The 25,475-nt window shown below is 37.9% G+C and overlaps 2 protein-coding genes across 4 annotated transcripts in view; both read right to left on the bottom strand.

Moving 5' to 3' along the window:
• Positions 1 to 17,639, bottom strand: part of trit1 (tRNA isopentenyltransferase 1) — a 52,240-nt gene extending 34,601 nt beyond the window's left edge. Inside the window, exon 1 of one of the 3 annotated variants that reach the window (XM_067410907.1) lies at positions 17,408 to 17,639. In XM_067410907.1, coding sequence (XP_067267008.1) covers positions 17,408 to 17,554 — 147 coding nt within the window. In that variant the 5' untranslated portion in view covers positions 17,555 to 17,639. The remainder of the gene's footprint in view (positions 1 to 17,407) is intronic. The other 2 variants (XM_067410905.1, XM_067410908.1) reach the window with 2 other exon arrangements.
• Positions 17,640 to 19,450: 1,811 nt separating this feature from the next.
• myclb (MYCL proto-oncogene, bHLH transcription factor b) lies at positions 19,451 to 24,035 on the bottom strand. The gene is made up of 3 exons (XM_067411507.1): positions 23,748 to 24,035; positions 22,617 to 23,209; positions 19,451 to 21,507 (listed from the first exon to the last, which is right to left on the bottom strand). Exons 2-3 carry the CDS (start codon positions 23,182 to 23,184, stop codon positions 20,861 to 20,863), a joined length of 1,215 nt encoding a protein of 404 aa, XP_067267608.1. The 5' UTR covers positions 23,185 to 23,209; positions 23,748 to 24,035; the 3' UTR covers positions 19,451 to 20,860.
• Between the last annotated feature and the right edge of the window lie 1,440 nt (positions 24,036 to 25,475).

Raw genomic sequence — 25,475 nt, 5'->3', positions numbered from 1 at the left:
AACTAGTGTTTTCTGTATTTTCGCCTGCAGTGATGAAGTTGACAATGCTGACTCGTCATCTCCGAAGTAGAAGTGCCTATATGCATACGGATTACATGACATGAGAATATCTGTTTTCCATTTGAATTGGTTAATTTCAAAGTAGACATTTCGCTTTCTATAGATATATTTTTCATGTCTGTGGGGCAAGAGTACACACAAATAAAAGTACTCTTCACAGATTCAAAAGATGCATTACTCTTATCTGTATGAGCAAAAGTGATTCATTTAAGTGCAAGTGATCGCACCGGCGCCTCTATGTTAGCTGAATGACAGGCGAGCGTTTGGATGTACTGTCCATCACAGACTGCGTGACTTCACTTCCTGTGGATTTTTACCCCCTGCGACTAAGCAACTAATAAAATTTTGGTCAACTAAGCATCTTCTCATCGATTATTAGATTATTATTAATTGCACAAATAACAACAATTCTCAATATTCCTGGAAAATGTTCAATAAAAATTGGCACAACCTTGCTTTGCAGCAAATTGTTATGAACTGACAGCCAGTTTTTCCTCAAACAGATTTTTATATGCAACACGTGCCATCAGGGTTAGATCTCAGAGACAAAACACGGAGTTTGACCACTAAAATGTCACAAATCCAACAACCAATAAAAAGCTACCATAGAAAATATGTATTTTTTTTCCGTTATCCCGAGAGATTGTATAGGGCCCCCTAGCATATATGATCTGCCCTCCGACATAAGATTAAAATGACATAAGAGACACAGAATTTAAAAAAGAGTGGGGGGGAGGGGGGTGTATGTGTGTGGCAAAGAAGGACAGAAGGCCCTGTGAATGCCGATCCTGATCATGTGGCTCTCATTTGGGGCCACGTTTCTTAAGTGCTGCCGGTATTAGTGGGTTTTGTTCCCTGCACCCGTTTGTAACCTCCTTTCTTTACGCGCTGTACCAGCCTCTCACCAATACCGAGCCCACCCTGTGCTCCAGCCTTTTAATGACAATGCGCCCCTTCTCCAGTATTTAATTTTTATTCGCCCTAGTAGTTAAAATAGACAGCATATTTAATTTGACGCAAGCACAAACATTCCTGTGAGAAATGGAAGTAAAGTTCATTGTTTTGTGCTACCGTGTACCTTGTAGTCAATCATTATACAGATGAAAACTGGAATATTTTGTCAAAAAAAATTGTGAATAGACATTTTCATGTTCTGTCGTACAAAGGTACAACATATTTAAGATTGTTATACAAGGAAAAAATTGTCCTTGCTTCACTGCAACACTTCACTGTTTATTGTAAACTGACCAAAGTTTCTCGCAAAAAACAGACTTTGAAAGGGATGAGGAGTGAGATTTTTGTCCATTGGAAATGTTTAGGAAAGATGTTTCACACAACAGTACAAAAGAGTGAACAAACTTTTTTTTGTTTTGGTACCAAACAGAAGCACAGTTTGTTCGATGTGTTTTGCTGTTGTGTACTTTGTTTTCAATCATTGTACAGATAAAGAATGTTTTGCCCACAGAAAACTTGTGGACATATTTTAAATGTTCGGTCATAAAAAAGTACAACATATTGAAGACTGTTATGAGGAACGTATTTGACAAAGTTGACAGTTTCTTGCAAACAAAGTTTTGTTGTACAACAGTACAACATAGTGAGTAAAATATACTTCCTCTCAGCCACATTTTTGTTTGTGTCACATTTTAACTAACTATGTTTCTGACTGTTATCTCATTTTTTTCTACTGAGACATGTTGGATTTGATCGATTAAGGTGATTGATGATTCTTATTTACAATCCTGTTGTGATTGCCCAAGTTGCCTTGTTGATGTCATGGTGGTGAAGTCCTGCTGTTGGGTCACATGGCCTAATCCCATGCAGCTGCCTCTGTGTGTGTGTGTGACATATCAGGACACAAATGTGTATAATGACATGGGTATGACATTGGTATTACAAAAAGGTGACTTATGAGGACATTATCCATGTCCCCACTTTTCAGAAGGCTTATAAATCATACAGAATGAGTTTTTGTGAGATAGTAAAAGTGTGCACAGTTTCCTGTGATGGTTAGGTTTAGGGGTAGGGATAGTGTAGGGGGATAGAAAATACGGTTTGTACAGTATAAAAACCATTACGTCTATGGAATGTCCCCACAATTCACAAAAACAAACGTATGTGTGTGTGTGTGTGTACACATTCTAGAGAGCCAGAGTGTCTAATTGAAACTCATTATTAATGAGGACAACTGGGCCGGGGGGGGGGGGGGGGGAGTAAAAACAGGAAAGGAACTCCATATGGAGTGGACTCCATATTTCAGATCCACATTTTCCCCATTGTAAAAAAGACAATAACAGCAGAGACGGCCGATATCCAGTGGTCACAATTCTGTGTGCCGACCACAGCCCCTAATGGGGTGGGGACCATTTTTCTTTGTGAGAATGACAGTGTGTATATGAGAGTCAAAGAAAGAGGGAGACCGAAAGCAAGGGAAAAGGGGGCGAACGAGCAAAAAGGGTGTAGTGAATCCAGTGACCCACACCGCAAACACTCAGACGAGTCCCCAGACAATGGCTTTAGTGTTGAGCCATTACAGACAGCCATGGCTGAACCACACAGCACCTCAGGCCACGCACGAGACAGCTGCTCCCCACTATTCATACAGGGGGAAGGGCCGTTTAGTAGGAGGACTGAAGAGGAGGAGTGATAGTATAACCGAAGGCAGGACTGATGTAGGTCTAAAATGGATTTATGAGCCAGGCAGTCTCAACAGACTAAATATCAAAAATTGTTTTTGCTATGATGATAAAAGCTGTATTCGAAATGATGTACTCTCTGAGTAGGTACTTCTTTTGAATAAGTAATTACTTCACATTCGCAACCATTAAAATAGTGTTCTATATAATATGAATGTGTGCCGTATTGAATAAATCGGGACATACTACATTAATTTGTCATGCTGACATTGTCATGAAGGCGCGGCCGCACAGAAAAAAAAAATTGCAGCGCAGAGATGAACAGACATGAAAATTATTGTAGTAGTTTAAATGAGAAATAACTGCAGTGCTCTGGACAACCGCTATAGTTATTGTCGCTATAGAGCTGGAACTGGTGAATGCGGTTTACAGGTTTCATAGAAGAGAACGATTGAGCGTGTGAGCTGGCTGAACAAAAACACAGAAATTATTTTTTAATAGAATTTCTTGGTAAAGATTGGTACAGTTAATACAGCAATATGAAAAAATCTCAAGTAACCAAAAATGTGCTTAATTTAGTGACTGAACTGCTTGTTTTCAAACATATTATATAATAAATCACTAAGTTACATCAAGGTTCAAATAAAATAGAAACGGCACATTAAAGTTAAATGTTACAGTTGCATGATAAAACCATTTTTGTGGTGTGTGTGTTTACGTTCATTGTACAGGTCTGATATGAAGCATGTTTTTGCTCAGGTGGTCAAAATGTGCGATCAACAAAGAAAAGTTTTGCTCAGCGAGAAAAAAAATTTGAGGGAACATTGCATGTGACCTGCAGAAAGATACAGTAGAACTTACCGAAATGTGTCTTATGTAAAATCGCTCAATGAGTGCTTCAACCATGTAAAGATGTCAATAAAACATCTTGTAAACAATGCCACATAATGTTACATATACTTTGAGAGTTAGCTAGAAAAATGAAAACACTAGAGAGCAGTTTGCTAAATATACGCACATATTTACATTACATTTTCATAAATATTTTTCTTCATAAATATCATAATCTCGATTGAAAAACCCATGTAATCTTATTTCTAAATGACAATGATTCGACTACATCTTTTAAACCTTTGACAATTATGATTACAAGGGAACATTCAAATCTTCGGACACAGGAAAAGTGATACGCGTTGAATTGAATTTGCCTAGAAGCCAAAGAGGTAGTTTGCCTAAAGAATCAAAAATGTATGTATAAAAACATATAACTGTTACATAACATTTGTGGAGGGTAAGCTAAGCTAGCAGGCTAATCAGCTAATGAGCTACTATGCGGAATGATTAGCACATTAAGCTAACCAAAAAGTGGGAAATATTTAGGCCCGGTTTCACAGACAGGACTTCGATTAAGCCAGGATTAGGCGTTAGTTCAAATTAGCGGGTTTAAAGGGTTAGTTCACCCAAAAATTTAATTTCTGTCATTAATTACTCACCCTCATGTCGTTCCACACCCGTAAGACCTTCGTTCATCTTCGGAACACAAATTAAGGCCTACTAGTGCGTTTAAAATGAAAATGATCCTCGTATACACTGCCGTTTCCACAGCATTTCAGAAATGATCTCCGTCTACACTACACGGCCTAAAATACGTCACATGACTGTTCATGCACACTGGGTATGCGCGTACAAGTGTAAACCGTTGCCTTTTCCAAATATCGGCTTGCCTGGCAAGGCCAGACTGTTGATATTGAAGGGACTTATGGGACTCTTGAAGAAGATATATCAAAGATTGCACACGGGAGACCCAAGGTTTTTTTTTTTATTCAGCCGTGAATTCAGTTTTAAATGACCAAAAACACTTTATTATTTACTTTTCACTGTTGACTCTTTTGTCACTTTGCTAACGTCATATCTGCCCTTCTCTGATTGGTTTACTCCACTTCCTGTTTGCTCGGATTTGCTCCGCCCTAGAAATCGAATGGATTCAATGGCCGACCAGACTCATCCGCTGGTACAGTGGTGAGGCTGGATTTTCCAGGCAACATGTCGGCGGCAGCAGCAGTATTAAAAAAAACAATAATAATGTTGAGTTTACCTGCACAATAGCTGCTAAAAATGACAACAAAGATTACAGTTCAGTCTCCATGTTATTGTTTACACGGTCGTCAAGGATACGCAGAGCGAACGTTGGCAACCACGTTTTCAAAAGTATCCGTTTTGGTCCGTTTATACTGAAATGCAACCCCAGCGTTTTCAAACTAAAACAGGCTCTGCAGCGTTTTTGAAAGTCTCCATTTTCGAGGTTCTAAAACGCCGGCATAGTGTAAATGACAGGCTTAACCGTAGTAAAACGTATGAGTTTTAAAATGAAAACATACTAGCGTAAACAGGGCCCAAGATATTTTTGATGAAATCAGAAAGCTCTCCAACTCCTCCATAGGCAGCAATTTAATTACCCATTTCAAGGTCCAGAAAGGTAGAAAAGACATCGTGAAAATAGTCCACGTGACTCAACTTAAATTGTATGAAGCAACAAGATTAATTTTTGTGTGCAAAAACAAAACAAAAATAACGACTTTATTCAACAAATTTGTCTCTTCTCTGTCATTCTCCTATGCTGTTTACATTCAGTGCTTTCAGGTTCTATGTCAGAACACCGACTTAATAATAACCACAATAAAATCATATTTATTATATAGTCATATTAAATTGATCAAAAATTATGTGAATGTAGCCTAAGAAAAAAATATCTTTCTACTTGAGTTTTTTTTTTTTAAATCAGTAAATTTTATGTTTTGAGTTGTAAAGAAGAGTAAACCCAAGCATTAACACATAAGCTTTTCCTAAATCGTTCAGCCCTAAAAGGATTTTGAAAAAAATAAAATAAAAATAAAATCAGAATAAAAAAGTAACCTTTTTTCATGCAGTTGCACTCCGCAGCAAAATCACCCCAATCATTAACCACAAAAAAACACAATGTCTGTTTTTTCCAATTTCATGCAGCCCCAAGTGAAAATTGTTAGTTCAAGAGCTTAGGAAAGAAATAGCACACCACTCTTCAACAAGATATACATTTGTACAAAATAAAAGTAACATATTAATGGTATTAAATGAATGAATGGAATAAAAAGATGACTGGTGCTTCTGTATCGGGGTGGACACAACAAACTGAGTTCCTCCAACACCGCACCTCCCACCACACAGCTTTAACGCCCTAACCGCGTATAGTCATTCACGCTGCCCCACTCTCCTGCATCTTTCCATCCATTCCTCCTCTCCTCCAGGAATGGCTCAGTGAAGCCAGGCTAATAAATCATTCACGACGTCGCTCTTTCCCCTCACTTTAGCGCTATCATGCAGTCATCATTTGTGGAGGCTTTCTAAAACGCGCTCACACTCAACACCCCACCCACAACTAACCCATTTCCGCACCTCGTTTCAGGCTTTTCTAGGAGGACAGAACAGGGTGCCAGAGGAGATGAGCAATGGAGAATAAATGGGAGACATCTCTTCTATTTCTCGCTTCAGTCTGCACAGAGGGACCAGAGTGAGAGTTTAACTGGATCTCAGGCAGATCTCGAGCACTGCCGAGGTTTCTCAGACGCCAGGATGAATGCAGACGTCACAGCGGGCATGTGCTGTGCCGCCAGTCCTAGGCGGCCAGACAGACTGACACAATTGGATTTCATTCATTCAGCTCAAATTGAATTTAGCTGCTGGTGTGTTTGGCAAAAGGGGGGAAATGGTTCCTTCCAAAAGCATTTAGCGCCCAAGTAAACGCAGACAAACTGACTCGACCCTTCAAATGCATAAAAGGGCACATTAACCTTTTCCTTTTTATCTGCATCCTTAAGTTAAATTGTAATGAGTAAAATATATCTGAAGAATATTCATATTTACAATTTTTAGCACACCAGTCCAGGGTGACTAGGAACATGAAATTATCCAGGCATGACTTCCTGTTTCATAGGAATATAAATCAGGTAACACAAAAGGCCAAATTACCTTAATCATCCATCCATCACAATGAGTAAACCCAAAGAATATAGTTCTGATGTGCAGCAAAAGTGCACCTGATGTGCATTCAAACAGCACCTATATCACCATAAGTTGTTTGGGAGGGTTTCAAGAAAAATTATCTGCTCTCATCCATAAAAAAACTCATATTCAGTTGTCATACACTACTGAAACCTCACAGGACCTGGTTCTATGGTTCGATGAAAAAGCAGTGCTTTGGGTGCACACACAGGGATAAAAAGTATCCCATGTCCAGTTAAATATAATGCTTGATCTTTAATTTGTTGGGCCTATTTTTCTGCTGGAGGTCCTGGACATCTTGTTCAGATACAAGGCATCATGGATTCAATCAAATATCAACAGATGATAAAATCAAAACCAGGACTCCCTCTGCTAGAATTCTTATAATGGGCTGTAGTTGGATTTTCCATTAGGAAAACGATCCAATACAAACATCAAAATCAAGCACAAAATTAATGTTCTGCCATGGCCATCCCATTCCCATGAAGAACTGAAGAGGAGCGGCACCAACATGGACCTGGGAATTTGAAGGGTCTGGAGAGATTCCGTATAGAGGAATAATGTCTGATCTCTTCTCAGGTGTTCTCCAAACAGGCATTATAGGAGAAGACTCAGAGCTGTTATCTTGGCAAAATGGGGTTGCAAAAGGTATTGAATAAAAGGGTGCCATTGGTTGTGTAAAGAGTAATTCAGAGGATGACAAATGGAATCTAAATGTAAAAAATAGAGGAAATGACATGCACAATTAAACATCCAATATTGACCAATATTGACTAAAAATTGTAAAAATTAAAAATTTATTTCAATTAATTTAAATAAAGCTAAAATAAAATAAATATTAGATGAAAACCTTAAACTTAAAAAGCCTTTTTATATTATAGAAATATTGCCTTTGCAATTAACTAGAGCTGCACGATTCTGGATAAATTGAGAAACACAATTTTGTTCCAAACAGAGATCAGGATTCTCCCACAATTCTGAACAGATAACTAAAGAAAACAACATGTAATTTACTAGAGGTTCTGACAAAATGTTAATTGCTGCAGTGTATTTAAAAATGTTTAATAAATTTAAATCAATTATTAAAAAAAAAAAAAAATCAGATTGAAAGAATGATTCAATGACTCGCTAATAAATACTACACTTGTTTCAGTGCTGGATGATTCAGCGTTTTTGAACGAATCTCTTGAATTAATGATTCAATGACAAACAATTTTTAACAGTCAATTGTCACCACCTAGTGGTGTAATGATGTAATTAATAGTTCTCCCAAAAATGAAAAAGAAATGAAAAATTATTCCATGATTTACTAACCCTCAAGCCATCCTAGGTGTATATGACTTCTTTCAAAAAAGTGTTAACTTCCACGACGTAGTACAGAATACCATGACGTACAGTGCGTAGTATGTCATGTCACTGTGTAGAATGTCATGTCATTGTGTACTACGTCGCGGAAGTTAACGCTTTTTGGACATACGTTGAATGCGTATGGCTGTAGCACCAGAAGCTCGTTATTTTACTTTATAAAGTTTTAAATAAGGATACTTGTCTTACACAAACGCATTGATTCGCTTCAGAAGGCCTTTATTAACCCCCAGGAGTCGTATGGATTCATTTTTTTATGGATGGATGTAGGCCTGGACGATTATGGCCTAAAATGCGTGTGACAATCGCATGCGATATATCGCCCAGCCCTATTTTCGATTAATCGTCCAGCCCTAGATGGATGCATTGTTTTGTTTGTTTGTTTGTTTGTCTTGAGAATTTGGGCCCCCATTCACAACCATTATAAACCTTGGAGGACTAAGCATATTTTTAAATATATCTCAGATTGTGTTCGTCTGAAAGAAGATAGTCATATACACCTAGGATGGCTTGAGGGCGAGTAAATCATGGGATAATTTTTGGGTGAACTAGCACTTTAAAGCAACAAGTTACTTTTAAAAGCTGATTTGCTCTATTTTACGGAAGAGGATTAGGGCCAAGCAATAATAAACAAATAAAACCATTTCTAGATTAAAGTTGTTAAATTGAGAAAAAAAAAAGATAAAATGTTGAGAATAAAGTCATTAAATTACGAGAAAAAAGTCGTTAAATTACGAGAACAAATTTGTTAAATTATGAGAAAAATGTTGTTAAATTTCGAGAAAAAAGTTGAGATAAAATGTTGAGAATAAACTTGTTAAATTACGACATTTTCGCTCAACTTTTTTCTCGAAATGTAAAGACATTTAAAGACATTAACAAGTTTTTTCTCAACATTTTATCTCGACTTTTCTTGAAATTTAACAAGGTTTTTTTCGTAATTTAATGAGTTTATTCTCAACATTTTATTTTGACCTTTTTCTCGAAATTTAACAACTTTAATCTCGAGATGCCTTTATTTTTTATTATTGCTTGGCCCTAATCCTCTTCCGTACTATTTTGATCGCTACCATAGACATCAGTGTTTATATGTGAACTATAGTAAACCTTTATCCCAGTACTTCTGCGATAATTTGAATATTTGTAAGACAGAAATAATGACACTTTGTGGTTGAACAGACGGTTTGTGAAGCCGTTTCAAACCTATACTGTACACGACAACTGCTGTCTCTGAGTCAGCAGCAGTGCCAACGCAGATCTGAATGTTCCAGTGTGCCTTTGTCAAAGATATAATAGGAGAATTGCTATCATTTAGGAATAAGATTGCGTTGGTGTTTGAATCGAGATCGTAATCTTTTAAGGATTAATTGTGCAGCTCTACAATTAACTGAAAATATGTTTAAGATGTTAAATACTAAAACTGAAATAAAAATTAAAGCCAAATTAAAAATGTCTTAAACTAATAAAATTGACAAAAGCACATAAAATTACTAATACATATATAAAAAGCTAATTCAGTATATTGATAAATACTATAATAGAATATAAATAACACTGGTACCATATAGTGCATCCCACAGACAGGTTTGGAAAGGCATGATGTAAAAAAGAAAGACATTTAAATGATGATTATAATGTCTGGGTGAATACTGCGTTAAAAACAAATCTAATATTTATGCAAAAATTAAATGCAATCAAATCACAGATCAGGCACATGGTGTCAACTGTACATGACTAAACCTCTGGGAATGCATTAATTTGCAAAGCAGATTGATCGCAATAATTGTTGGGTACGTTCACATGGCAAGGCCCCTGTGGGTTTCCAACCGCTGTCCATGCAGTTTTCTGACAGCAGGTTCTGTCTGCTTTGAGGTCTGATCCATTAATCCACCGCACAGGGTGATGTTAGTGCGAACGAGTGCTCAAACAGGTGCAACACCTTATCAAAGAGCTCTGAGAAAATGAGCAGAAATCACACAAATGCTTTAAAGGCCTGTGTCCTGTGGAGTATTCAAATCAGGTTAATAAATGATTCTCTTTGAATCATGGCTCTCCCGTGAAACAGCAGATCACAGATGTGTCAAGGCCTGTCATTTTTCATGTGGGAAAAGTCAAAGGAAGAGAATGAAAAAGAGGCAGCAAATCCTTTGAGTCCAAATCGGTCTTTGAAAGAGTCTTCACATCAGGTCATAAGGTTAAATAAAGTTCAGGTAAATGGTTATTGAGTATGTGAATGGACCTTCAAGGCTCTTAAGCACAGCTGAGAGTCTGTTGAAATTGGTAATCATAGGAGAGTGGAGATCAAGTGAAAGTAAACGCTTCAGAGTCAAGCTGCATTATTATAAAATTCACAGCTCAGACTAAAAGAGCAAGTGTTTGCTGTGCTCTAGACTGACACTGAAATGGTTGCAAAAGAGAAAGATGGGTTTACTTATGAAAATTAAAATGACATGAGGCTCAAAAACACTTCCAGTGAAATTCAACGTCAATCATTTCTGATTTACGCAAATTGTTACAAGGCTGTTGTCTCTCACATAAAGAACACCAAACCTGGGGTCAAAGGCCAAGGTAGTTTTTATGGCATTATGTAGAGAACAGAGATCCAATTATTAGCAGATGTTTTTGAGAACATGTAATAATGTTTCTCTGCATTTCTTCAGTGGCATACATTTAGGCAGATGTTTAAAGACTGCATACTCCTGTTGTCAAAAGTACCAACTGCGGTACCAAGCCGGTACTGAAATGTTTAAAATGTGACGCTTTAAGCGCCGTTGAGCTGATTCGTAAACACCTCTGATTGTACTTTGTGTTCACATGCTCATCAGATATGTCTGTGATTGGCTACAATGATCATCTACACTTCAAAAACATGTTGTAAATAGACATCAATGACACTCTTCACTGAGCGCTTACACAGAAACACACGGAATTGTTACACACCGGTCCGCTGATAGACGGCTACTTTCAAATGCTCCCGCTTTCAAATTCAAACACTTCCGTGTGCTTTCAAATGCATTGACCTCTGTAGCCAATCACAGACATATCTGATGAGCGCATGAACACAAAGGCCAATCAGGTGTTTACGAATGTGCTCAACAGCGCTCAAAATGTCACATTTTAAAATTTCAGAACAGACTTGGTATCGCGGTTGGTACCTTTGACAACACTACTTCACTACTACACTTTATTTCGATAGTCCACTTTTGACATTAGAGTGTTAGTAGACCGGTAGTGTTAGTAGAATACGTTGACATACTTGCATATAGTCAGTAGAATGTTTGTTGGAGCATCAAAATAAAGTGTAAACAGACAGTCTACTAATACTCTAATGACTGGTAGTTGACATGCAGTTGCAAAGTTGCTTATACTGTAGAATGACTAAAGTGGACTATGGAAATAAAGTATTACCCTATAATCAAATTATCGACAACAACATGACTGCTTTATGGACCCCAAACGGCTACCCCGTGTTATTACCATCAAGTACAACTGGGCAACAGTCATTAATTAGGTCACTGTAGCTCAAACACAACAGCGTGGGTGTTTGTTCGGGTTTTTCCGGGGTGTCTAGTTTCTCTGTAATCCATGTTACCATGATACCCTTAAACCCTTTTACACTGATCAAAAGCTGACACCAGCAAAGAGTAGTACAATTGGTTCCACATCAGTGAGCCCAAACACCCACTAAAGTCCATTAATAACCGCTTGCGTTAAAGTCTCCTGGTCCTTCACTCTTTTGAATGGCCTATTAAAAGGCTGTTGGGATCCTGAAGACCTTGTGTGAAAAGCAGGATGCCCTAAGCATCTAAAATCCCTTCTTACTTTTCTCCGGTTACAGCCTTAGTGACCTCAGCCGGGGTTCCCATGAGCAGTTTGTCGACCCGAGGTCCATTGAACCCTGCCCTCCCTGACCTTTCATGTCACTACTCGCTCCAACAGCAAGAATTTGGGTACCAGACTTCAACAAACCATTATTCAAATATTCTATCCAAACCTGACGACATGAACAATCGGTCGTTCTCTCGGCTTAGTTCCATTCTACCCCTCAGTACAGTACTGCCATTCAAAATGTAAAAATGCCCTGTGTAAGCCGCATGGCCACTGAATGTGCAATGAAAGCTACTGCGCATAATAGGCATGTAGGCACCAATTCAGCATGTCAATAGTGGCTTCCCAGCAGCCAGCCTGCAACAGTGCTCAGAACTCAACAAAAACCCAACTCACCCTTGCACAAACATGTATTTTTTTTATCTATGGACAAATGCAATGCTTATCAATATACTCTAAAAATACATAAAGCACACATTTACAACTGCTAGCTGAATCCAAAGCTCTCATTGACTCTTTGTGTTTCTTGTGGAGCGTTACACCAGAAAGGAGTCTTGGAGTCAGCTTGCAGCACAGCGTGTGAGCAGTGGATGCGACTGCACTGCAGCACAAGAGGAGGAATTTTATTAGCGTAACCCAATTAACCGCACCAGGTGACAGCCATGCCACTCTCAATAGAGCAATACATCCTCAAGGAGGCCGTAGGAGAGGAGGACAAGTAGAGTTTCACATTTACTATGTAAAATAGCGTTTGCCTTTGCAAAAGTCACCACAAGGCCTTGCTATGTGGTTGCTAAGGTGTTGTGAGTGGTATTGCTGTGCGATTGCTAGAGTATTATGGGTGGATGCTAAATAAAAAGAGTCCATGGCCAAACCCAGGGCTGCATGATTTATCAAAATAAAACTGAAATCGCGTCATGGTTTAGCCCGATTAACAAATGACAAAGGCTACAATTCAATTAAATAAATATGTGATGCGTGTTTCAAAGTGAAATGCAGAATTGTGTTTTTTTTATCCGTTCATGATCCAGTGTTTTCAGTGTGTCAGAATGGCTCAGTTCACAGACGAGTTTGAGACGATTATGACCCCACATGCGGCAGTCAATTTAGAATGTTTAATTAAACTGAATGAATTATTTTTAAAAATGGTTTGAATTAGGGGTGTAACGGTATACGTATTCATACCAAACCGTTTGGGTACAGGGCTTTCGGTATGGTGCACGTGCGTACCGAATGCATTACATTGCACATTGTAGCCTTACAACCAACAATCGCAATAAGCTCCGTTTTGTTACTTTCGATAAGAAACAAATCATCATCGTTCAAATTCTGTCTGCGAAATCACGAAATTTAAACAGAAAATGCAGTTTTTGATGTGCTTTGATGTGGCGTGACAGATCGCTGTATAGGCGCCTCAGTTCAACCAGCAGCACGGAGCACGAGTGAACGTGATCATCTCTTTCGCTTTAATACCCGTTACAGAATAAACAAGAATGAACATCTGAAGGTATGCTGAAAGATACAGTACCACTTACTGAAACGGCCATATCCCGTGTAATCTCTCCATCAGTGTTTCAACGGCGGAAAGACATCAATAAAACAGCTTGTAAACAATATGTCATGTAGCATTTACCTCAGAAAAGCCATTCAGTGTCCACAGCTTGTTAGTTTGCCAGAGAAATGAACTCTTTCGCTCAATATATGCACTGTCTTAGCCTATATATTCATTATATTTTACCTTAACCTGTTAGTGGTCAATTTTTGTATCCTTAAGAAACTTTTAGTTATAAGTTAATATATCTAAAGACAAAAACACAATTTGTTCAGTAAAAAAAAAAAAAAAAAAAGGTGGTATTCTGCTTTACCGAACCGTGACTTCAAAACCAAGGTATACCGAACCGTGAGTTGTGTACCGTTACACCCCTAGATTGAATGAATGGTTCAATGACTCATAAATACTGGATGAAGCAGCTTTTTTGAACGATTCTCTTAAATGAATGATTCAATGACAAATACATTTTTTAACAGTCACTTGTTGCCAATGATGTAATGATACAATCGTTATTTGAAGTGTCAAGTTACTTTCATAAAGTGATGTAGCCCAAGCATGCAGGACGAGTTATGCACAAGTTCCAAAATGCAACTAATTAGAGTGTTATAACAAAAAAAAAAAGTCTAAAATACTTATACAGAAATGCTTGACATACTTCTAAGGGAAACTATTAAACAGATGAATCATCAGAAGGATGCTTTGCCAATGATGTCATCTACAGGTACATCAACAACTGCATTTATAATTATTATGTAATTAGCAATTAGAAAAAATATCATAATTTTAACTATACAGATACACATCGCATGTCCTCCTGACACACTTTCAAGCCATAAAATACATGAACTACACCCATTTCAATTTTGGGAATAGGCCAAATTTCCACATCCTGAATGAGGCTTTAATATATGATTAGACTGACCCAAATTCAAAAGCAGAAAAGTCCCTTTCTACTGAGAATAATAGACAGGCCTATATGCAAATGCAGTACCAAACCTTCACTAAGCCCACCCCCTGAGTTCCCAGGCCTTGTTTCCAGGGGCTCTGAAAGCACAAAAGGAGTCCATACAGCCATACAGCCATACAACTGACACAGACTTGGTGGAGGATGCAGCACCTCAGCTATTTCACCTGATCATAGCTGCAAAGAGCTGGATGATCTGGTAGAAAAAAAACTAAAGTTCTTGAATTTGCAAGAACAAGATAAGTACTAAGGCAACTGTGTCAAGATTAAACCAAAATGCATTTGTAAGGCTAGTAGTGATCAAGTAGTGCATGCATGTCACAATATTTAAAGGGGAGGTTGAAACCTCAAATGGAACAAAATGTTGCTTTTGCGAGCCTGCATAATTCACAAATATATTATATATATAATATTATACTATATACATATACATATATACACAAACACACACACACACAACTAAAAACATTGAAAAGTTTAAAAGTTGTGTCAGAATTTGGAAAGACAAAAGTAAACAAGCTTTCTATACTTTTTTCTGTTGTACATCTATTGTCATACATAATATGGTAATTATAAAATTATGTATAATACTTGTACCAGATTTATTATGTTTTACATTCTGTTTTGTAGTGATCTTAAAAGAATATGATCTTAAAATATATAAAGCTGCTTGATTTTAAGCAATCTGTTGAATAAAGTGCTATATGAAGACGTGACGTGACTGGAGTGCTACTTTGCAGAGCTCGTGCTAACGTTCCCATTTTATGATCAGACTCTTTTCTTACGCTTTCTATAATAAATAGTTTGCGGTTTTCTCATTTTTGTTGTATATTTTGTTACTGAGTGCACGGCACATATTTAGATATTCATCCATCTTATACATTTGAGCCAATCATTTAGCCAATCAGAAATGTCCTGTTGCATTCTACATTAGGGTTTGGACGAAAAAAAAAAAAAAAAAAAAAAAGATTGACCAACTATCGCAATTTTTTTGTTTACGATTTTAAAATCTATATTTTTTTACTCCAGTATCGATATTAATTCAAATGATATTGCTTTATTTTAGCCCTTGCATATACACAAGGAGGACAGAAGTTAAAGGGGCAAAATGTGTCATCTCGGAGTGTTATGCGACTAAATAACGTTTCAAACAAGGACTGATCAGTTACATTGTTTCACCACTAGGTGGCGACAATAGATTGAAAATGTGTTTGTCATTGAATCTTGAATCATTCAAGATAATGTAGTACTATAATGGATGACGCTTCTTAAAAGAAAGATGTGGTGAATTGTTTTTGTAAATATGACATCTTATAGATCATACAGTCTGTATTAGTGTATGATTCAACCGTTTCCCATGGTCTAGTGTTTATAAAAACAAAACAAAAACAAAAGGAAAAGGAAAATTGCAGTACAATAGCAATATTGAATCGCAATACTTGTAGAATCGCAATTCTAAAAAAAATTTGAAATACATATCGAATCGGCACCCAAGTATTGTGATAGTATCAAATTGGGAGATTGTATCTCACCAATCGTCTCACCCCTAATCTACATGCTGTCACTTCTTCTTGAGTCTCTCGATCATTGTCCGACTCCAGTTCGAACATATAAGGCTGAACACAGCTACTGACAGTTTCTGACATTTTCAGTGCGTGAGATTGTCCTGTTTTGTTGTTGCTGGTATGCTGGAGCATGAGCTTGTGAAGCTCTTTTGGAAAGGGGGCCTGAAGCACCAGCTCATTTGCATTTTAAAGGGACACACAAAAAGGAGTTTTTGTTCACCCCCAAAAAGTGGCATAAAAAATTATCTGTGGGGTATTTTCAGCTAAAACTTCACACTCTGGGGACATCAGGGACTTACTTTACATCTTGTAAAAAGGGGCATAAAGGGTTGCCTTTAAAGAATGTGACATCTCCCAGAAATCCTACAGAATTCAGCCAATCAGATGACAACTTCAAAACTCCCGAACTGTTTCCCATTTTGTGTGCCTTATGCATCAGACGTTCAGCCAGCAGTCCGTGGGCATGACTTCTGAGGCTCAGACTACAGCGCAGGTGACTGGCTCAAAATAACCTATCAGCAGAAATGATGGCAAAGATGGCAGACTTCTAACTGCGTACTTCTCTGGGTATCTACGCCAGCAGAGTAAATGCCATTGGGATTTATCGGAATACTTCTGGGCAGCTTTCTCCTTGATGTACTTTGGCTTGGAATGATATAAAGTTTAGTACAAGATGGTGGACATACGGTTATGCAACATGCCCTATTGTGTTCATGCTAAAGATATCTCCTGCTTTGGACAAAGAATATTCATACATACTCAAACAAATACTTCAGACTTACTAGTGTACCAGTGCAGATGGTCACATTTAATAAAACCCATCAAAACAGATTAGAAAACTGAGCAATCACCACCTATATATTATCAATGAATAAGGCCAATTTACCAAATCACCCGCAAAAAGGAAATCAGTTTTTATATGTTGCTTGTCATAAGCCTGGTGGTAGTGGATCAGTAGAAACGTTTTATTCTTGTCTTTATGACAAAATAATGAATTATGAGCGCGTGGAGCATTGTCAAAAATGGCGACCAGTGATGTGCACGAGGAAATAAAATAACTCGAAATCCTCAAACGTACACAATGCGCTGTGCAAAACATGTACACAACGTTTGCAGCAACCCATTTTCGGAAAAAAAAAACAAGTAATTATTAGCCTGTGTAAGTTAACGTACATATTTTGGAGTCCAAAAGCTTTTGGTCTAATGATGTTCTGGCTTAACGCATTATAAAACTTGCTGCATTTAAAAGGTTCTGACAAATGACGCTGTTCCATTACAAAGCTTTAACGGTTTACTTTTACAGCTCTGCTGTTTAAAAAAGACCTATCATTTATTAATCGCAATGCCCTTTCACGTGCTTCCCTGTTTGACAGATGATGCAGCAGATCGCTCAACTTACCTGCATGGAATCGGCGCTTATAATTTCCCCATTAAGTCTTTTCCCGATCTCGATAGCCAGTTTGGATTTGCCAGTTCCAGTGGCTCCTAAAATCACCACTAAAGACGGACTGATGCCTTTCTTGAGCACACGCGTGGCGGCCGCCATGACAGCAACCTCTCAAGGGCTGAAGAATGATCTGAGCATGTGCGTTGACTTCGCAGCCGAGGAGGGAACTGTATCCAAGCAACTAAAACTGTTTCCATAGAAACGAGATTGAAGGATTCAATTATAGCAGGTACGGGAAAGCAAGCGTGTTTCATTCAGAAATAGGACAAAAGTTCTTACAATCCAACAACAAGTACTTGAAAAACAGGAATCGTGGTATATATGGACAATACAATGGCACTGTGTGTTCCAAACATGGATGAATCAAGTTGAGTTTTTCATCACTAATACACCCAGGAAGCACACAGAATTCTGTTAGCTAATAACATAGTGCTAATTACTAGTAATATGGTGAAACTAGTATCCGTATTCTTTGGCTTCATTGCAATAATGGCAGTTTTGAGTTTTCATTCTAATATCTGACGAGTTGGCGCAGTCTGTAATCGTTTAATTTGCAGCTTTGACAACATTGTTGACTTTAGCAGGTCGACTCGTGCAGCTTCCGGAAGAATACGGGTATGAATAGCTCTCTTCCGTCTCCATGGCAACTGAGCGTTCTGCGCCAAGGAAAAGAGAGATGATCGTTGCCACTACGACGTGTCAACTAAAGAGGCTCTCGCTAATGAAACGATCAAGGTGTTGATGGAGTAAAATAGCTCTTATGCCACATATAGTAAAATCTTTCCCTATTTTTTCTGTCATAGCTGAGCCAATATAATACTGTTTAAACAGAAGAAGCCAAAGTTGTGGCTCCTCTAGTGTGTGTTGATATTAAGAACTGAATATCAAAACAGAAATCAGATTAACTTAATGTGATAGTTCCAACAAATGTTGTTTACTCACCCTGATGCTGTTCCAAGCCTGTGTGATTTTAATCTCAGTCACTATTCACTTTTATTGCATCTTTTTCATACAATTAAAGGAATAGTTCACCCAAAAATGAATTTACTCGCCATCCTTGGTGTATATGACTTTCTTCTTTCAGCCGAACACAGTTGGAGTTATATTAAATAATGTCCCAGCTTTGTAATGGAATTGAATAGTGCCCGAGTTTTAGAAGCTCCAAAAAACGCATCCAACAATCATAAAAGTAATCCAGATGACTCTAGTCCAGTGGGTTAAAAATGCCTTCTGACATGAAGCAATGGGGTTTTGTAAGAAAAATATCCATATTTAAAACTATATAAACTATAATTGGTTCTACGTCATATGTCAGGTCAGAGGTCACCCTTCCGCCGGAACTCGACTCCATTGCCGTAAGCCAGTAATTATAGTTTATAAGGTTTTAAATATGGTCATTTTTCTTACAAAAACCCATCACTGGAGTCATATGGATTAATTTTACGATGGATGGATGCGCTTTTTTGGAGCTTCAAAAATATAACTCCAATTGTGTTTGGCTAGGATGGCTTCAGAGTGAGAAAATGATGGGATAAGAACTATTCCCTTAATGTGAATGGTGACTGGCATCTCAAGTTCTGTTCCACGGAAGTAAATTATATGCATTCGGAGCAACATCAGATGAGTAAATGATGACGAAATCTTCATTTATGAGAGAACTATCACTTTAAATAAGTCTTATTTTGAAAATTTAATGTTTAAACATTTTATTTTTTTGCTTCTGGATCATTGCAACCAAATCTAAAAGCAGTTAATTGGAGTTAAAGGGATAGTTCACCCAAAAATAAAAATTCTGTCATCATTTACTCACTCTCAATGGTTACAAACATTCTTCCAAATATCTTCCTTTGTGTTCAGCAGAACAAAGAAATATATACAGATTTGGAACAACCTGAGGGGGACTAAATGATGACAGAATTTTCATTTTTGGATGAACTATCCCTTTAAGTTCTATTTAACAAAGAAAGACAAACATGCAAACATACGTGATTTGAACTGAATTTATTTATTGTTTACCCAATTTTGAGTTTATGTATATAGACTTATGAGGTACAGAACACAAAGTGCTTAGACAATGCTGCTGCCATTCTTCTCCCAGTATGACACCTGATGACAAGGGACAAAAGTGAAAAAAAAAAAGTGGTAACTGGTGGCATATGCACCCCTTTGGCCATATAATTTCTCAAAGCCGAATGTAAAACAGAAGTCACCTCAATCAATCAGCGGTGATTTCTGTGAACACATGGCCTTTATTTATTTTTTGTTAGAAATAATTGCATTCTTCGTCATGAGGGACAGCAGTGTGCATAAAGTTCTGATGGTCATAGTGGGAGATAAGCAAGCATATGCCACCAGTACAACTTTATATTTAAATAGAAATCAAACAATTATACAATCACTTCTGTAAGAAAATATAATTAGTACAAAAATCTTTCAGCATGTTCTTTCTGCCACAAAAGCGATATTAAGCCAAAGAAATTTCAGAACACAAGGGAACAGGCAGTGAAAACAGCATAAAGTGGCTAGTGATGAAAATGAAATGTTGATAGTGTTGTTTTATTTAACTTTTTGAATTTTTTTTTAAACTTTTCTTAACAAAAATAGAAACTTTGAGATACTCTAGGGAAGGCAAGTGGGCCAACCAAGGACAAATGACAGAAAAATAGAAAATAAAGTCTATTAACAGTGCTGATTTTCATACTCAAAACACAAAGTATGTATTTTTACACAATGTCCTGTACATCACTACTATATACATATGCCACAGTTTATATACACTGCAAAGCTGTGCTGGACACTGTCCTGAATGTACAAGATAAGAATAATATACAATAACTGAGAAAAACAAACAAACATGGAACACAATATAACAAAGTAACAGTGATGCAACTTCCTGTCTGTTAAACTTACACTGTCATCATGTGGCAATGGGGGCATACAGCTCTCCTTAAATTTAGGTTAATTTAGGTCACAAAGCACTAATAACTGGAGAAGTTACATTGATAAAAGACCCTTAAATATCTTTAACCAAATGAATTCTAGATTCTTGCACCAGAAAAAAAGAAAAAAGGTGTAGGAGATCAATTATACGTGCATATAAATTGCTACATTTAAGATAATGCCTAATTTGGCATGCTAATTCGATCAAATACTTTAGCTTTTGCGAGAGAATTTAAGAGAACACACATTCAGGGTCAAAATAATGACCCTCTTTGGAAAATTGTTTGAAACTTGGTAGGGTCCACATGTCCCCCCACCCCCACCCCCAAGTTGCAAAGGCAAATGTGCAAAGAAATGAAAACTGAAGAACTAATCTCAAAATATAGAGTCCATTCCATTAAATATCCCCACGTTTCAAAAAAAAAAACACAGTTCCTATCGAAAGTCCTATCGGACTAAGAAAGTTTATGTACGTTTCAGTTCAGCGAGTCTCCGTAGTAACTGCTGTTGCCTGCTTTTGAGCTGCTTCTTCTCCTGGGCCTTCTGTTTGTCGCCAATATGCAGCGAACGCAGGTATTCCGTGGCCTTGGTCAAGATTACAACTTTGGGCGTCTTTGGACAGTCAACCAGACCTGGGATTTCATCCCGTAGAGCCAGAAAGCGTGAGCGTAAGTCATTGCGCCTCTTTCGCTCCAAGAAATTGTGCGTCTTACGCTTGTCCGTGTCCTCACAGTCTGAACTCTGAGGGCTGGATGATTGGGATTTGAGGTGGTAGGATGTGTGTGTTGGAGAAGCAGAGACAGTTGGAGATTGAGAGGGGACTGGGGGGGAAGGTAAGGGGGGTTTTCTTTCAGGGGTTTGGGGTGTGGAAACCAGTCGAGGCTGCACGGCCTCTTGCCTGATCTTCTTGCGAGGCGGCTCCTCTTCAGGATAACTGTCGGGCGAGCGGGCAGCATAGTTGTGCTGTTGCTGATGAATGGAGATGTGGAAGCGCTTCATGCAAGGGTCATAGGGGTCTGCACGAACCGTGATGGTCACCGGTTTGCGGCCGTTCACCAAGCGCGACTTGTTCTGCTTGTGCTCCACCGTCACTACATCAATCTCTTCGTCATCTGAAAGAACAATTGAAAGAATATGAGGCACTTCAGTTTACATTTGTCTGGTATTGCATCAATTGTAGACTGCTTCATCTTTCACAACCGTTTTTCCAACACCTTTCCATCCACTCATTCAGAACGTAAAATCTAGTTAGATGGGCACCAAAACTACAGAAGGAATACTGTTTGTATTAGTTCCCTATTCTCAGCAGGTGGAAAGTAAATAAGGCTTTGATCTACAATAATGAACTTGGAGTCACAGTCACCTCTGATGTGTATTTTGATAAGAGAAGCATCTGTTCTGAGTTCCCTCTACTCTGATTTCACTACGCAATTACTTCCACCATTGAGCAAAAAGCCAAATATTTTTATTGCAAAATCAGAAATACACTATTTAAAGGAATAGTTCATCTAAATAAAATGAGTAAAAACAACATATTTTGAAAAACATCTCTGGTTTTTGGTCCATACAATGAAAGTCAAAGGGGTCTTATGTTGCTTTGGACACCACTGACTTTCACTCTATGGACAAAAACCAGCTGAGACATTCTTGAAGATATCTGTGTTCTGCAGAAGAAAGGTTCAGAACAACATGAGTAAATAATACAGATTTTATTTTAGGTGAAATTTAAGCCTTTAAATTGCATGTGCCCTTAAAATGAAATTATAGAAGGCTGCATCTCTACTGTGTCATCTTCATACTGACTGTTCATTCATGGACAATTGAGTGACCCTGACCACTTTCGGATTCAAGTACCCTTATTATTGCTGTCTGCTGCTGATCATGCACTAGTAGGCACCACCCACAAGTAAAACAATTTCTCCTTGTGTTTTACCTGGGGAATGTAGAAGCTCAGCACACTTTTACATTCCACATATATTAAGTAGAATTCAAGGTGAAATGCCAACCCAAATCCCATGGCATCAATGCAACTTTTCTATGTCAGGTTTTGGTACATGATTGAATGGCAACTACTGCAAAGAATGATCCCAGCTACTGAAACCTGTCAGGTGTCAAAAGGAGGTGTCGACACTGCTGCAAATTTACACGTACACCTCAAGGTCTACAAGCAAATAAGGGAGTTTTAGTACTCGGTCTTCAAAGTCAATGGTCTCGTGCTTACCAGAGGAGTCGGTGCGAGATTCTGACCCGGACGACACCTGTTTCTTGCAGCTGCTGCTCAGGGGGAAAGTAAGGACAGCTGCTGGATCCACGCAATCTGTCGCCAAGCTGTTTAGAACAGGCGCGTCCACAGGGACGCACTGCGCTTTGCTCGACAGTTTCGACTGCGTCGAGCAGGACAAACGCTCGCTGACAACTTTCTCCAGCTGCTGAGTGGCGGAGAAACTGCTCCACATACAGTCCTGAATAATGATGGAGCTCAAGTTCTCCAGAGTCTCCGCCGCATTGAGTTTGCACTGTCCCTCCTGCTCGTCGTCCTGCCCCAAGTACTGGGACGCCCACTCTAATCTGTCCCCTGGAGATGGACCGGTACCTTCCAGTATCCTGACAGGCGACATGGGCGGGGTTGGCACGAGCTCGAATTTTTTCCAAATGTCTTCGCTTGGTGCGGTCGATTTGAAAAAGTCCTCGTCCAAGTTGTGGTCGTCGAAAAAATAGTGCTGATATTGGTCGTATTCCTCCATCTCCAACTTCTTATTTCGCGATGCGTTTGCACTGATTCCTGGCATTGGTGTCCTCCTTAGAGATCAAGATCTGAAAATCACAATTGATCCGATTTTAAAAACAATCCGATTTTATGGTGCTCTGTGAGATAATTAACTTAAAGCTCTTCATTTTTATTTTCAATGAGCTTCTTATGTTACATATAGCCTAATTATAGTTTGTTGTTGTTTTGTTTTTTTTACTCTTGTAATTTTAATATATAATATTACATTATTCTAAATAATATAGCTTACATAGGCTACACTTTTAATATAGGCATGCAAATATATAGTAATAATAATAATAATAATAATAATAATAATAATAAGTAAAGCAGTCTAACAAATATATTATAAAGTATTTTGGTCTGCATCCAGTTCCACTTTACGGTACAAAACTTGTAAGTTTCGCAACATACTTCTATTACATAACACAACGATGTAATGCTTCATGTAAGTGCATATAGTACTACGAGTGTATACTGTCATCAACAGTTGCTCTGTTCGTCTGCAAAATGTCTTCCTTTTTCCTCAAAAACGATTAAGTTAACCTAAATAAATTAGGCATTCCCTGCTTAACAACCACTTACCGTAATACAGAGGCGAGAGTCAGTATTGCATGTCATTTGAAACACGAAAATGAGGTGTTGCAATTCACCGGTGAGCTCCAGGCAAATGTTTTGCAGAAAAGGCTTTCATGTCAACAAGTTAGGAAAGCGTCGTAAGCTGTGTGCTGAATAATCCTGTCTTGTGTTCGTTTTCCAGGCGTGGTTTTGTGTTGTTTATTAGTTAAGTTGCGAAAATGTTTTGTTCGTTTGCAGTCCGCCTCTTTAGGAGAACTTCGCCTCTCTCTGCGTCTGTGTGCAGCCTTCTCAAGCCGCGGCTTGCGCGCACTATGGACACCTGAAACGAGTACCGCACTATATTACCCAGCCAAAGTAGTGGAGGATTTGCATATTGGGCGGGTAGTAGCGTGATAACCACGCCCATCATTTAAAGCGACAGAAACTACTATAGAGGTTCATTTGAGGTTTGGGCGTCTAGGGATAAATTCGGATGTTGATTGAGAAAAATATCGTATAGACATTGCTGTTTCAGAATGGGAGTGACTTTTATGATGATATACTCTAACAACGAATTGATATATGCAAGAATAAAAATGTATTTTACACTTTTAACAGGGTAAGAAATTAGGTGGGGCTCAAACAAACATGCACATTGACAAAAAGCTCAGATATTTAAAATATAGGTTATTTATAATGTAGATTATTGTTTTATAATATATTGTACATTATTCTGTTGCTTGTATTTGAGGTGGATTCAATTGTAACAGCCATTGTTCAGATTGAGAGATTTGATTCAGATTTCAGTTGATTCATTTAACTGCATTAAAAGTGTTTAGTGTGTCAGTGATAATCATAAATAATGCAAAATATGTTTTTCATTTGACTTGTTTTCAAGTATAAATATCTAAACATCCCCAAAACAATATAAATTTACCCGACAAGTAAAACGGCAAGACTTATTTCTATTATTTCTATTTTTTCTTACATATTTTATTTCTTTATTCTATTGGCAATTTTTTTTTTTCTTATATTAAGCACTAACATATCAAAATATAGTGTATGTTTAAATAAATAAAATAAAATAAAATAAACAGTTAAACTGCAAAAAATGGTGTAATAAAAAAAATGCCATGAATATCAATTCCTGGGCACCCCATAATAATAAAAAAATTATTATTTCTGACACTGCAAAATACTAGCAAATCATTGTGCATATGACCTCAGACAAATGCAGTGAAACATTAGCCAAGATCTTGCTTTGTTTGTGTCTCACACACAGCAGCATACCTATAATTTCGCATATGCTGTATTGACGTTGAACTACACATTGTTGTATTATTGTGAGTGAGAGTCATATCCAGCTTATACATTTTGTCTGTGCAAATTTAGCTCAATATGATAATTAGTGCCAGACAGCTTAATGAATTGCTGGCAGTGCACAAGCTGTACTTGTGACAGTACTGTTTCTTATGGCTATGCCACGTGTTCTCTTTTCCAAAAATGTCCCATATGGCAAATCTGTGCATTAGGAAGTAAGTAATCGCTGACTAGTGTCTCAATTCAGTGTCTATCTGCTCCTTTCTTTACATTAATTTAAGACCTTGACCTTATGCAGAACAAAGGCTCTTCCCACAGTGATTGACGAATCTCCCTGGAGAGATGTTTCTTTCTCTGGCTTTATGGTCTTTTTTATGAATTTGCTTGGTTTTCCGACCCACCCTTTTTATTCAATTGTCCCATACAAATGTTCAA

This window comes from Chanodichthys erythropterus, chromosome 15 (assembly GCF_024489055.1).
Source record: "Chanodichthys erythropterus isolate Z2021 chromosome 15, ASM2448905v1, whole genome shotgun sequence".
Classification (NCBI taxonomy): Eukaryota; Metazoa; Chordata; class Actinopteri; order Cypriniformes; family Xenocyprididae; genus Chanodichthys; species Chanodichthys erythropterus.
Note: the sequence above shows the minus strand (reverse complement) of the source record. Positions and strands in the feature narration are given on the sequence as shown.